The 14,430-nt window shown below is 57.1% G+C and overlaps 1 protein-coding gene across 1 annotated transcript in view; it reads right to left on the bottom strand.

Annotated features, from left to right (window-relative positions):
• SORCS2 (sortilin related VPS10 domain containing receptor 2) overlaps positions 1 to 14,430 on the bottom strand; it is a 521,346-nt gene that overhangs the window by 34,451 nt on the left and 472,465 nt on the right. Inside the window, exons 11-13 of the mRNA XM_057547088.1 lie at positions 13,514 to 13,616; positions 6,443 to 6,519; positions 642 to 733 (exon numbers count right to left, since the gene is read on the bottom strand). Coding sequence (XP_057403071.1) covers positions 642 to 733; positions 6,443 to 6,519; positions 13,514 to 13,616 — 272 coding nt within the window. The remainder of the gene's footprint in view (positions 1 to 641; positions 734 to 6,442; positions 6,520 to 13,513; positions 13,617 to 14,430) is intronic.

Here is a 14,430-nt window from a genome sequence, read left to right as displayed (position 1 = left end):
TGGGTGTGTGGTCTGGGTCCCGAGCTGCTTTGTACCCCTTGAATTGCAGTTATCCAGGCCTTGGAAACATCCAGGTCAGCCCCACCCAATGCCCGAGCCCAGCCCGGAGTTTGCCGGGTCATTGATGGGAGCTTACTGTCTCTCAGTGAGGCATATCAGTATAGCCAGCTGCAGTGCAGAAAGATCTTTTTCAGACTAAAGTGATATTGGCTTCCTGGCAGCTCCCCCAGCTCTGCCTTCCAAGTCCAGAGTTCATATCTGCCCTCACTTCCCCACAATAAACCTTCACCTGTCTGAAGCTGATGCCAACCCCACTCTCACCTGGGCACATGCTGCTGGCTTCCTTCTCTGACCCCACCTCCTCCACTGAGCTAATTCCTGTCCATGCATAAAAGTCACCTCCTCTGAGAAGCCCTCCCTGCTCCCCCCAGGATGGGGTGTGTGGGGGCCTCCTCACAGCCCCAGGCCTCCTTCTGGACCACCGACCATGCTGGGTCATCATTCCCCATGTCCTCACCTCTCCAGGCCCGGCCAGAAGCAGCTGTTGGGTGGGGGGACTGGGGACTGTTCTGAGGGGTTCCCAGGTGGGGAGAAAGAGCCCCTAACACCCCACACCCAGTGCTGGGTCCCGACGGCCTTACTTGAGGATTTTCAAGGGGATGGAGGTGTCCTTGATGGCCACGATCACACCGCCGTGGTCCAGGTAGAGGATGTGATGTTCCTCCTCAAATACCTGCAGAAGACAGCGGACGGGGGTCTGAGGGCGGGACCCTGAGGAGGGTCGGAGGTTGTTCAGGGTCTGGGGTTGCTCTCCAGTGAGGCAGAACTGCCGACACGCTGCCAGGGGGGCGGCAGCAGAGTCCGGTTCCCTGAGGCGGGGCTGGTCCCCAGGCCATCCCCATGCTCCCCCAACCACCCAGACTCAGTACGTGTGGGATGAATGGATGCAGATGTCGATTTCTAGACCACTGACAAGAGAGAAAAATGCAAATAAACACCGCAGGTGGTCCTGCCTAAAGGAAAAACTCATGCACCAAAAAGGCCGACACATGAGAAATAGTGGAATTTAGAAAAGCATTTAGGATAAGCGTCACCAGTAAAAGCAAACCTCTATTTGATATTAAGATAGTCCATGTACCACCTCCTTCAGGAAGCCCTCCCTGATGCCAGGTTGGGTGGGGAGCATCTCTGGGCCCCCTGCCCCAGCACTTACTGCACTAATTTTTCATTGTTTCCTCCAGCCAGGGAGCTCCTCAAAGGCCGGTCCTGCCTCTGAATCCTTTCTGTGGCCCGGCACATGCCTCAGCTCACAGCTGGGGGGTGCCTGTGCTCAGGGAGTGTGTGTGGGATGAATGAATGAATGAGTGAATGAGTGAATCTCCACCAAGTCCTCAGGGGACAAAAGGTCGAGTGGCCTGGACAGGGCTCTTGCAAGAGGAAATACCTCTGGTGGCCTCGCTTGTCTGCAAACAGCCCTGGGATGGGGTCCCATTTTACAGATGAGCAAGCTGACGCTTGGAGCTGTGGGGGCCAAGCCAAGGCCTCAGAGCTGGCGGGTGGCAGAGCCGGGTGTGGCTCTTTAGTCCTGTCAGGACACCGGGCGTCCCCATCTAGATCTTCCATGAACGCAGATATCTAGACGGCCAGCTTGTGTCTTGACTCCACACAGGGAAGGGCACCAATGTCATCTGCCACGTCCCCTGCAACCCTGTACCTCGCCTACAGGAAGCGGCCCCATCACGACCACCTGCAGTGGGCCAGGGCCCCATTCACCTCCCACCCTGTCTGACCATCTCAGGGCCTGTGGGTTCTGTAGCAGGGGTGCAGGGAAACTCAGGGGGAGACGGGATGGGGCCGGGACCCCACACCCACAGCCCCTCGCCGGGGCCTGCGCGCTCACGGATGTCAGCCGCTCCGCACAGGGGCCTGGCTAGGCCTTTGTGCCTGTGGCTCTGGGGCCCCTCCTGGGCCGGGGAGGCAGCTGCTGCAGAGCTTGGTGCCGAGCGAGGCCGGAATAAGTGCATCTCCAGGCAGATGTTGACCCAAACGTGGCTGAATCTGCACTTGCCCTGGCAGAAAGAGCCCCGAAAGCTCCCACACCCCGGGACCCTGTTCTAGAGCAATGAGCGAGCAGGAACAGGGAAATCATTTAAAAAAAAACCACACACACCTGCACAACTATTAACTAGCATCTTCCCCCGATCTTCTATCTTGAGTCTCCCTTTGTTTGAATGTCTGTTTTTCCAGAGCCAGCGGGAGGCACTCGGGGAGGACCCGGAGCAGAGGCCTCTCCTCTTAGGAACGGGAACTTCAGCAGAGCTGGTGGTGCCTCGAGGCTAAGCCCTCAGCCCTGACATCCCATTACCCCCACAGCCCTAGCCCCACCAGAACCTTCCAATGGCCCCCACAGCCCTAGCCCCACCAGAACCTTCCAATGGCCCCCACGGCCCTTAGAATCACATCCAAACCCTTCCCTGGTCACTGGGGCTCTGTATGAGAGGCCCTTGCCCACCCTCTCCCACCTCTCGTATACCAGTCACCCTGGCCTCCTTTCCCTGAACACGTCTCAGGCCCTTTGCACATGCTGTTCCCTGCCTGCAAAGCTCTTCCCCAGATATTTCCACCTTCTCACCATCTTGCTGGCTTTCCCACTGCTCACAGGAATTCTCTAGGAAACCCTTCTGGCTTGACTAAAGAGGAGAGGTCCCTTACGCAGAATGGTGGAAGAGACCTGGATACCTGTGAACTATGCCCTTAAACGTGTCTGATGCGGGGGAGGGGAGAACCGGGTGACTGGCACGTGGGCCTCTGCTGCGCTTACAGAGCCTTGTTTCATAGCAACCACACTCAGAGGTCATGTCCCCATCTTCCGAAGGGAGACCAGAGGCTCCGAGACACACAGTGACTTGCCTACAGCCACAGAGCTGGTAACCGGCAGAGCTAGGGTAGACCCCAGGTCTCTGACTCGACCGCCTGCCGCTTCCACCAGGAGCTCCTGTCGCCACGAGCAGGACACGCTCAGCGGGAGGAGAAGCTGTGCCTTGTGCGTGATGAGGTCGCAGGGTGCAGTGGGGGCCCAGAGCACTAGCTTGGCTCCTCCCCAGATCCACCCCTGTATCTCCCTCCCACCAGATTCCACGGCCGCGCCTGCAGGGGTCAGAGGAGTCCCTGGGCCTGGGTGTCCTAAGCTCTGGGAGGCACTCTGGGTGGCACTCTGGATAAGTTTGCTGCCTGAGGCTACATTAACCGAGATGGCATCTCCCGGATGAGGGAGGTGACGTCATGCGGATTTAGGTACGGAGGGGAAGAACTTCTCACAATTCCCCTCCCCATCTCTCCACCCGTCAGACAAACCCAGTGTCTCAGGTCCTCTGTCTGGGTCCTGGGATCCAGAGGTAGAAATGAAAGTTTCACGCCCCAGAAATTCATAGCCCAGGGAAACAGCCCCCACCCCCGACTGCAAGGAGACAGACCACCTCCACCCAGTGACTCGCCCACTCGGATGCCAACAACGAGCAGCCCATCGAACCCACCCTCTCTGCCCAGCGCTCGGCCCAGGTTCCGCCACAGCACAGGGGTCCCAGCCAGTGGCCTGGGGATGAATGATGTGCTCCAGTTAAACTCGAGACCTGAGCCAGCGGGCACCCCAGGGAGGGGGTCATAGCGCATTGGGCGGGGCAAGGGCATTACGGGCGGGGAAACAGAGTGTGCAAAGGAGGGTAAAGAGGGCAGTGTGGCCAAGGGGCACGAGCTGCTTGCTGGGGCTGGAACTGCGGGCAGATGCAGAGGCCCGTGGATGGGCCGGGCAGCAGGGCACGTGGGTCAGCCGATGGTCGGGACTTCCTCCCTCCCGTAGATGGTGGGGGACACCCGAAGTTTGCTTGGGGAGTGAGGAGGACAGATTCCCCTTTTAGAAGTTTCCTGGAGGAGGGACGCTGAGGGGGGAGGGGGAGGTGCAGCAAGCAGACAGTCTTCTCCTCCAGGAAATAGTGAGCTCTCTGTCCTGGGGATTATTCAAGGAGAAGCTAGGCTCCCTCCTGGGACCTCCGGGCTGCCAGGCAGGGTGGTGGAAACCACGCTGGGTCCCGTGACGTGGTCCTAGAGGCACAGTGCATGCCGCAAGCACATCCGTCTCTGCCTTTGAACTTGCAGAGGCCTCTGCCCACCCGCCCGGTGGGAGCCCTCCTTCCCACTCCCCTGGGGGCCTAACCCGCTTCCTTTCCTGGGGAGATCTGCAGGGGTGGTATAATGAGAGGTAAGCCGGAAGTGGGTCCTTGGATTGCTCCCGAGCAGGATTTACCTCCGGGGCGTTGCCCCGAACGTGTGCACAACCCTCACTTGTGCTCAGACCCCACATCCTTCGCACCCTCCTCCCGCAAGGACAGGCAGGGGGGCGTTTGTCCTGTCCATCCACTGAGGAGATGGGGTGCCTCCCAGCCATCCCAGGGGACCCCCACGGGCAATTCCACTCTCGTTAGCTTGGGACTCAGGAACAAGGGGGCTCCAACACCCACCACTGGATCACAGGGTCTTTGTACATCCGTTGCTATGGCTTTCTGTGCCTTGACCATCGCCCAGGCAGGGGTCCCCCAATCCTTTCTCTCCTAAACCTTGAGTTCTAGAGGGGACTCCTTAAATGTGTTCTGGCTATTTTTTGATCATTCCAGGGAAGTCATGTTTTTAAAATGATACATTCCCCCCCCCAAAAAAAATAAAATAAAATAAAATAAAATGATACATCCCTTAAGCATCATGCACAGTGTTATCTGTAATTCACATTCTAAGAGTTTTCCTGTAGAGACAGCTCATTGCATTCTTGACAAACCGGCCTGAGCTCACCTGGTCATCTGGCCTTCGTGCCTTTGTCCCACCCTGGCCTCTGCCTACTGCTCCCCGCCCCAGTAAACGCCCTCCCTCTGACACGCACACGCACACATGGGCACCCCCCCCCCGCTCCTCTGCCAGGCACCCGAGCCCCCCATTGCCCCACCCCTCCCCCATCACTGGGGAAGAAATGGGTACCTCAGCTCAGTCTTGAACAGACATTCTCCCATTTAATTCTGACAAGTTCCCAAGTTTGAAGTCTAAGCAAATTGCTTGACAAAAGTGGCCACCATGAATACCTTTCTCTTCTGTTTCACCTGGTCTATTAAGTCTAACAAGGCGGGAGCAGGGGCGGCGGTTTCTCTAATAAGTGGACAGGTGGTGACCTTTAAGAAAGTTTAGACATGTTTCACTAGTTTTAGTGAAATAGGAATATTATAACACAATAAATCTCTTTTGCCCTTTTCAAAATTTCTTGTTTCTTGCATATTATTAAAAAACGCCAGGGCTTTAAACCCAGGGTGCAGGTGAACTTCACACTTTGGGGGTTAACATATTTGTCCAGAGTGGTACCTGGGCAGGGGGCTCTAAGTGGGATACTCAGGGGTGCAAAAAATTGACCTGAAAACAGAGCTTCTTACATCCACCGAAAGAGGAGATGCGCACGAAAGTTTAGCGCATTTTCTTAAGCAGTTAAAGTAGAAACTGTCACTCCATGAAGCTGGCAGACCAGATGAGGCTTTTTTTTTTTTGCTGGAAAGAAATAGCAAGGGTAGAGGGAGACGGGGCCTCTCCTGGGGCGGAGCGCTTGGGTTCGGCTCCTGGGCTGCCTGACGGCACAGGGCGCCGGACCGTCAGCCTTCGCTCCCCAGCCGCCCTGCTCTGCGTGACGCCCGCTGGCCGGCAGCACCCCGCCCTCCAGTCTGAGAATTTGAGCCGCACGTGGGCGCGGCAGGGAGGGGTCCTCACAGGGTGACCCCACGTGCCGGGCGCCGTTCCCTGCGTAACTGCTTTCTCCTGTCTCTTCTCCCTTTCCTGCTTTTTCTTTTCTCGGGCCACGCTGAGCATCAAGTCATCATCCCATGGATGTGTCGCAGGAGGCCCAACCCAGACTCGCCGTGGCCCCCCCAAACCTGCTCTTCCCCATTTTCTCTTTCTCTCCCAAGTCTGTGCCATCCACCCAGCAGCTGCCCCTGCCAGGAACCCGGGGGCTGTCCTCGGGGTCCCCACTTCCTGGCCTTTGGACTCAGCCAAGCTTCTGAGTCCCCATGTGGCTTCCTGCCGGACAGCACCTCCACCCCGCCCCTGGCATTTATCCCCATTGCTTCGATGTTCACGGTAACCTGTCTGACCGTGGGAAGATGCATCAGATCTGGAATTCTCCAGCAGTGGCTGCTGAAAGGACAGCAGCGGTGTGGGCAGCCTGGCCTGGGCTCTCTTTTCACAGATGCTGATGTCACATCTGCTAAAGGGAGCTGTGTGCAGCCCCCCAGGCCGGGGAAGATGAAGAAGCGTGTCTGAGAACTCCTCTGGGAGGGAGGGGCTGAGAGGACAGACTCTCCCAGGAGCCTCGGCGGAGTGAGAATGGTGGGCTCCAGGCCCCTCCCCGCCACCTTACCTGCCTCCAGGTGTGCCCACAGTCTGATGTGATGTACATTTCTTCTTTATATTCCACCAGCTGGGAGCCCAGGTTACCTGGTCCAGAAGCAAAGTGGCAGGGTTGCTCTTAGGATCGGCCACTCTCCCCCTTACCAAGGTCTGAGTGCAGCCAGATCCCCAAACAAGGCTGGTGTTTGATGTGCTCTGGGTCTACACCTCCCAGCACCAAAGCCACCCGGCGGATGCCCCTCTCTGCCCTCCTTGTGTAGTGATGGGCCTGCTGTCACCAGTACGGGTCCTAGTGCGAGCAGTGAAAGATTAACTTTGCCCAGAGGAAGCCAGCCTCAGGCAGCTCCGGCTGAGCCCAGGTGCAGGCAGAGCTTGGGGACTTCAGGGGGACCCACGGTGACGAGTGTGATTCAGGAATAAAAAGCATGGAGTGGTGGTCGGGGACAGGCTAGAGGGGACGCTGGCCAGGTGGGCAGTGTGAGGACACGGCAGCCCCTGACGGGCTTTAAACTGGGGCAAGACATGGCTGGGCTTGCCTCTGGAGGCCCCCTGGGGGTCGGGTGCAGGGGAGGCCAGAGGCAGGCCCAGGGCAGTCTGGGGCAGTCCAGGTGAGAGGCAGGGTAAGCACAAAGTAGGTGCTCATTAAATATCTGCTGAGGGGATGTTTGGGAGGATGGTGAGGTGGGCACCAAACCAGCTCGGCAGCCAGGAGTCTCCTCCTTGGTCCTGGTTCACTTGAACCCCTACCAGCCTGGCAGGTGGGTCACCAGCCTTGAAGGCCACTCTGAGGGGCTGGGACTTAATCCTGGGGCTGCTGCCAGAGGGGGAAGAATCCCCACTTAGCATCCAAGGTGACTCCAGCTTACAGATAGGAAACTGAGCCTAAGTGGACCCCTACAGAAAGAACGATGGCCACCTAGAAGACGCAGCTGTGGGACAATCTCAGTGGTCTCTGAGCTGGGCTGGATGGCCCTAAACAGCCTCCTGGGAAGGGTCTTGGGCAATGGGATTTTCTGATGGGTCAGACTGGGCAGGCTTCTGCTGTGACCACATGATGATGGCAGGGACCAGGGGCCTGAGTTTCCAGGATGAAGGGGACCTGTTATGAGGACACTGAAGCCGTCTGCACTCTCTCCTGGAGCCCCTGACCTGGGCAACTTGTGCACCACTTGCACTTCGGAGACTTATTCATGTGGTGCTGTCAGGAGTCTCTCTTCCAGAGCCAAGTTTAGATGTCACTGGAAAATCCCAAAGGAGATGGATTATCCTCAAATAGATGAGGCAAAGTGAGTTCAAGTAGAGTGGCAGAGGGTTTGTGTGCCTGCCTTTTTTTTTGAGGTCCAACCAACCACCAGATCTTCCATCCAACCATCCATCCCTCCATCCATCCTTCATTAATTTATCATCTGTCCATCTATCCATCCATCATTAATTTATCATCCATCCATCCATCCATCATCCCTCCATCTATCCTTCATTAATTTATCATCTGTCCATCTATCCATCCATCATTAATTTATCATCCATCCATCCATCCACCATCCCTCCATCCATCCTTCATTAATTTATCATCTGTCCATCTATCCATCCGTCATTAATTTATCATCCATCCATCCATCCACCATCCCTCCATCCACACATCTGTCTCTTTTTCATCAGTTCCACCCACTCACCCACTGCTGCACTTATTCATCAGCATTTGCTGAGTGCCTGCTTTCTGCCCAGCCTTGTGCTGAGCTGTGGGGAATCCAAGCTGAGTAACCACGCACCTGCTCCCAGGGAGCTCTCAACCCAGCCAGGGAAGAAGGATGCCCTGCAACTGTGCACAGAGCCCAGGGAACTGTGAAAGCAGAGAAGGGAAAGCTAACGGACCCCTGCAGGAGGGGAATCAAGGAGAGATTCCCGCAGGAAGTGACCTCTGCATTGTGCCTCAAAAGACAAATGCCACTGGCCAAGGGAAAGGGGCAGGTGTGCCAGGCAGAGGGACCGGCCTTGGCGACAGCATGGAGGTGGGAGGAGAGGTCAGTCAGGGGAGGTGGGGCAGAGGGGCAGGTGCTGAGCTGGGTTCCCTTCTACCCGCCTGGCCACCAAAAGGTGCTGAGGAAAGGCTGCTGAATGAAAAGAGGGAGATGAGTGAATGAACACAACAGCTGGGGGTGGGCAGAGGAAGGAAGGGGAGCCCTTTATCTCCCCATCCTTCCAGATGCCAGCAGAGATGCCAGGACCCGCGCAGCAAATACAGAAGCCGCGCAGCAAAGGATGCAGCGTCAGCTCAACTTCACAGGCAAATTTGCAGTCCGTGATTTCAGGGGTGCGATGTCTGTCTTTTAAGTGATGCAATCTGTTTTCCTTGTTCTATCTACCAAGGCTGTCGGGCTGCCAGTCACCTAACAGGCACCGGGGAAAATTAAGGGGAAATTCACAGAACGCATCCACAGGCCACCAGAGTGGGAGGCTCTGCAGGAACACGGGGGCTGCTGCCCTCACTTTACAAAGGGGAAACTGAGGCCTGGGGGACGAGACTGAGAAAGGCCTCCCTGCTACGTCCCCTCCGGGCTGTTCTGGGGTCTCCTTGGGCCTCCTCCCCCGACACCCCGACCCCTCCACCCTGCTTCTGTGCTCTCAGGGCCTGGTATACAGTAAGCGCTCACTGAATGTGCATTTCCTCTCCCTGCTTCCTCGATCTTCAGGTTGCAGAGTGGCTCAGGCCTCAGGGCCAGAACAGAGCAAAGCGACAGCACAAGATCCACCCCAGCCCACAGCTGGCAGAGGGGGAAGGGGGCCTGCACCCCTCCCCGTGGCCCCCAGCGTGGCAGAGCAAGCCCTGCGGCCACTGAGATGCAGCTGGAACAGGAGCAAGGGGACCGCCCCTCTGGTCCTCCGGTTGCTGTCAAGTCCCCAGCTCCAGAGGGCCCGGGTGACCCCCGCCCGGCTGATGGGACTCAGGTCAGCTCTTGACCTGTTCACGCCCCTCGGCCTCTCAGCTGGGATTGACGAGATTGATTGATGGGATTGATGGGTCCCCGACTGGCTGAGTCACAGAGGAAGGGACTCTGCAGGAGGGCTGGGAGGCAGGGCTCCTCCTGGGAGCCCCGGGGGTCTTCCCGGCACAGAGCGGGCGGGGGTGCTCCGAGCTCCCCGTCACGGCCCCTCAAGGTTTTCTCAGTCATGTGACTGTCAGAGCCAGCGTCCGGGAAGCGTTTGCAGCCTGTTCTCTGCGTGGTCCTGAGGATTCACGTCCGGACGAGGAGCCGGAAGCAGCGTGTGCTGCGTGGTGGCCCAGGACGGGTGCAGGGCAGTGGGGCAGGGAGGGCCTTCCACCTGCATCAGACCTTTCAGTGCCCCCAAGTCCGAGATGATTATCCTCATTTCACAGATGAAGAAACTGAGGCTCAGGGAGGCGTAGAGCCCCAGAGCAAGAGCTCGGAAAGGCCCAAGTCAGAATTGGGCCCGGCGCCCTCCGTCTCAACCACCCATCTGTGATTTGCTACCTCTGCAGGACTCATCCCCTTGACACTCCCCGTCAGGAAGAACATTCCAGCAGGCACTCTCAGCCCGCTGGGTTTATTTCTGGGTTCACTATGGCTGTTTCTAGACCCTGGCAGTTAGAAGCTCGAGTTCCGGTCTTTGCTTCTTGAACCATCCTTTTCCCTTCCTCGTTGGATTCATGGCTCCATTTTCTGCATCCATCTGTGGGTCTGGCCTCTGTCCACTGAACCGGAGGACAGGTCCCCGGTAGAAGGGCCCTGGCATGCAGCCCGGCACAAGGGCAGTGGTGTCCAGCCACTGTTCAAATGACAGGGCCACCTGTGGAAACACACCTGGCATTGATGCTTCCTACCTGATCCCCAAATCAGCCTTACGATGGAGGTTTCATCCTCTTTTTGCAGGTGAGGAAGCTGAGGTTCAGAGGGTCCAGTAAATGCCCAAGGGCCAGCAGCTGGAGGTGGCAGAATCTGGGGCTTGTAACTCCCGCCTGCCTGCCCCAGGGTGGAATGAGGGATGGATGGCGGGGAGATCAGGAGAGAAGACTCCCTGGAAACAGGCAGCCATCGCCCCCAGCTGCCTCGGGAAGCTCAGCCAGGCCAGTGGGAAACTGGTCCCCGCTCGGCAGCTGCGGCGGTGCCCGACGGAGCCCGGCTCATTCCACCTTCCCCTCTGTTCCCAGCAGACACTCAGGGCTGGAGTGGAGGATGTAAAACATTTACACCTCGATTGGCCCACATCGCACGGATGGATCCATCTCAGGAAAGCCATGGCGAGATTAAAAAGCAGCAGAATGAAATATAAATGTGGCATCCTGCCCTTGGGGGGACAGTGAGAGGGAGGGAGGCTGCCAGGGCACCCGCTCCGCTCCCCGTTCTCCGTGTGACTCGCGTACAATGAAGTGAAGCTCCTGCAGAAACTCACAGCATCCCTGGGGGGCTGGAATGGTCGTCCAGAGCTTTCAAGGCCTTTGAGCGGTGGAAACATCTGAAATTCCGCCTTTTGTACTTTGGTCAAGAATTTGGGGTCTCAACCCATCACGAACATGCATTTTAAATACACCATTGAGCTGATCTCCCTGTGCTATGTGACTGCTTCCCACTGGCTATCTATTTTACATTTGGTAGTGTATATAAGTCCATGCCAGGTGGGATAGGGAGGGTGGGAGGGAGACGCAAGAGGGAGGGGATGTGGGGATATATGTATACGTATAGCTGATTCACTTTGTGATACAGCAGAAACTAACACACCATTGTAAAGCCATTATACTCCAATAAAGATGTTAAAAAAAAAATAGGGGCTTCCCTGGTGGCGCAATGGTTGAGAATCTGCCTGCTAATGCAGGGGACACGGGTTCGTGCCCTGGTCTGGGAAGATCCCACATGCCGCGGAGCAACTAGGCCCGTGAGCCACAACTACTGAGCCTGCGCGTCTGGAGCCTGTGCTCCGCAACAAGAGAGGCCGCGATAGTGAGAGGCCCGCGCACCGCGATGAAGAGGGGCCCCCGCTTGCCACAACTAGAGAGAAAGCTCTCGCACAGAAACGAAGACCCAACACAGCCAAAAATAAGTAAATAAAAATAAATTAAAAAAAAAAAAAGTTAGTTTAAAAAAAAATACACCATCGCCTTCAGGTCCAGGGAACAGAGTCCACAAGACGGGGGGTGCCCGACATGGGCGACCCAGCCCGTCCCTGCATGGGACCTGGAGCCCCATGAGCTGCACTGAAATCGAGGCTGATGTGTGATTTTTCATTGATTGACGCACGTCCGTCATTGAAGCGGGCAGACCCCGCCCCAATCGCAGTCACTGACTAAGACCCCAGGGACATGATGAACAGAAGGACACTCTGAAGGTGAAAGGTTTTACTTGCAGTCTTCTCTGTCTGGTTGTGTCGCTCGCTCCCCTACTGGAAAGCCCCCCTCTCCAGGATAACGTGAGACGCCCCTCCGATAGCCAAGGTCTCCCGCCATCAGAGACCCACAGAGCGGACAGGGGGGTCTCACCTCCCGGCCCCTTCGTGGGCTCTGATTCGGTCGTTCTGAAAAACACGTTCCCGCCTCTGTCTGGAAGGCCATTCCTGCCATCTCAGCATGGCCACTCATTTATTCATACACTCATTCACTCATTCACTCACTCACTCTCTCACGCACAGCCAGGCCCGGCCCTCAGCGCTGGGATGCGTCTGCTGAAGGGGCGGATGTACCATCCAGCTCAGGGTCTGGGGCGCGAGTCCTCCGGGTCGCAGACGGTGCTGGAGTAGACAGAGGGAGGGAGCCCCTGGTTCAGGAGGCTGGGAGCCCCGGCCCAGGCCTTGGTGGTCCCCCCTGTGTGATGGGCAGAGACGCTGTCTCTCCGACTGCCACTCGCCCCGTCTGCACCCTGGCTGTGCAGAGCCTCGGCCTGGCCACTCCACAGCCCGGATGAGGGGCGGGCCTGATGGGCCCGCCCCAGAGCCTTACCTTCTGCAGGTTCAAGGGGCACGGCAGCCCCTCCCGGGGCTGGGGCTTCCCTTCCCTGAGGAGCCTGGGGTGGGTCTCAAGCTTCCTGACGGCACCTGGCAAGCTGGGGGCAAGTCTTCCCTCTCTTTGGGCTCGTTTCCTGCTCCATAAAGTAGGGGTATTGACCTCTCAGGGTTGTCATGGTGATTAGAAGACTTCAGGGCCTGGCCGGGCAGAAAGGGCCACCGTAGCAACTGTGGACACGACGGACACGGTCCTGCCTTCCCCACCTTTGTCTCCATGGCGTCAGGGACCCTTCCCCGGACTTAGCTGCTGAGAGCTGGTGAGGCTATCCCCACGCTGATGGGTAAAAGGAAAACCAGACGCCAGCCGCTACCTGGCAATGGACTTGTAAAACATGTGATTTTATTTGGAATGATTCTTCTAACTCACATAAACCTTATTTAAGAGTGTTATTAGATCGGCATACATTTAGTGATCCCTGAAGAAGGTTCTAGTTTAATGGGGTAGACAGACACAATCACAATGTATACTTCTTTTTTTTCCCCTTATGTTAGTTGTATATGTGTCTCTCTCTCCTCACTAAACTAGAACCTTCTTTAGGGACCAATAAAAGTCAACCATGATGCAAATTGTCCTCCCGTCCATCTATCCATCCACCCATCCATCCATCCTTCTATGTATTCATTCACCATTTTGTTATCCATTCTTCCATTGGGCCATCTGATATCCATTCTTTCAACTCTCTAATTTTCCTTTCACCCATCCTCCCACCCATCCATCTATCCATCCATCCATCCTTCCATTCTTCCATTGGTCATTCATCCATCCTTCCATCCGTCCATCCATGCATCCATCCTTCCTTCCTTCCATCCATCCTTCCATCCATCCATCCATCCTTCCATCCATCATCCATCCACCTTTCGTGTAGTCAACACATATCAGGTGCCCCCTCTGGGCTCTGCAATCACCCCTCAGGGTGATGTACCAGGTGAGCTGGCTTCCTGGAGATACTGCGGCACTGCCCCCAGTGGACACACCATGGCCCCAGGCCCATGACCATCAAGTTCTACCCTTGAAATTGGAGCGTCCTGCAGGCAGCGATGGCTCCTGACCATAATGGCAGCCTCTTACCTGCGCCCATGATGAGGCCGGGGGCGGTGTCCTTGGTGTGCACGGTGCCTGACACGTAGGGGTTGTCTGCCCAGCGCAGGTGCAGGTGCAGGTGGCAGTCCGGCTGCGGGGGGGAGAGAAAGGGAGCCACGGTCAGCACTTGGGAGGGAGAAGTGACCTGAGAAAAAGTAAGGCTGAGGCTGAATCCACCCCTGTGGCTTTTTGGCTGTGAAGGTGGGATCAGGAGTGCTTCAGAGGAGTCAGGGGAGGGCGGGAAGGAGGCCTGGAGGCTGACGGCCAGGTGAAGGCTGTCAGCTCGGGGCCAGGTGGGCTTCTCCAGTGGAGGGTTCTCCCAGCCTGGGTGCTGGAGGGTGGGCTCCCCAACGTGGCCTCTGAGTGCAGAGCTGGGCCGCCGAACGGGACTCCGGGAGGGAGGCTGCACGGTCCATGCCCACGTTCATTCATTCATTCATCCGCCCAGAACATTTACTGGGGGCCTCTTAGGTGACCACGGTAGCCTGGGCATCAGGCGACAGCTGCGGGACACCCCGTAAGCCCTGCGCCCTATGGGAGAGGCAGGGGGTAAGGTGGGCGCGCTAGAGCCCAGTTTACTCACAAGCATCAGTGCAACCTTGACGCAGCCCCGGCTGGTGCCCTGGCTGGAGGGGCAGAAACACCGGTTGTAATAAGAAATCCAGCGGCAGCTCACATTGCTGTTCGGCTGCCCCTGGGCAGCACCAGCACTTTACAAGGTGTGCGTCACTGAATGCTCTCAACATCCGTACTATCACCCCTTCTGCGTTGATGGGGAAACTGAGGCAGAGTGCATTTAAGCAACTTGCCAGGGCAGTGGTGGGGCTGGGACCACAGCTGAGGCTGTCTGGCTCCAAAGTCCGTGCTCTGAGCCCCGTGGCGGGTCTGGTACTTCCAGGCAAACT

This window comes from Balaenoptera acutorostrata, chromosome 5 (genome assembly GCF_949987535.1).
Source record: "Balaenoptera acutorostrata chromosome 5, mBalAcu1.1, whole genome shotgun sequence".
Classification (NCBI taxonomy): Eukaryota; Metazoa; Chordata; class Mammalia; order Artiodactyla; family Balaenopteridae; genus Balaenoptera; species Balaenoptera acutorostrata.
Note: the sequence above shows the minus strand (reverse complement) of the source record. Positions and strands in the feature narration are given on the sequence as shown.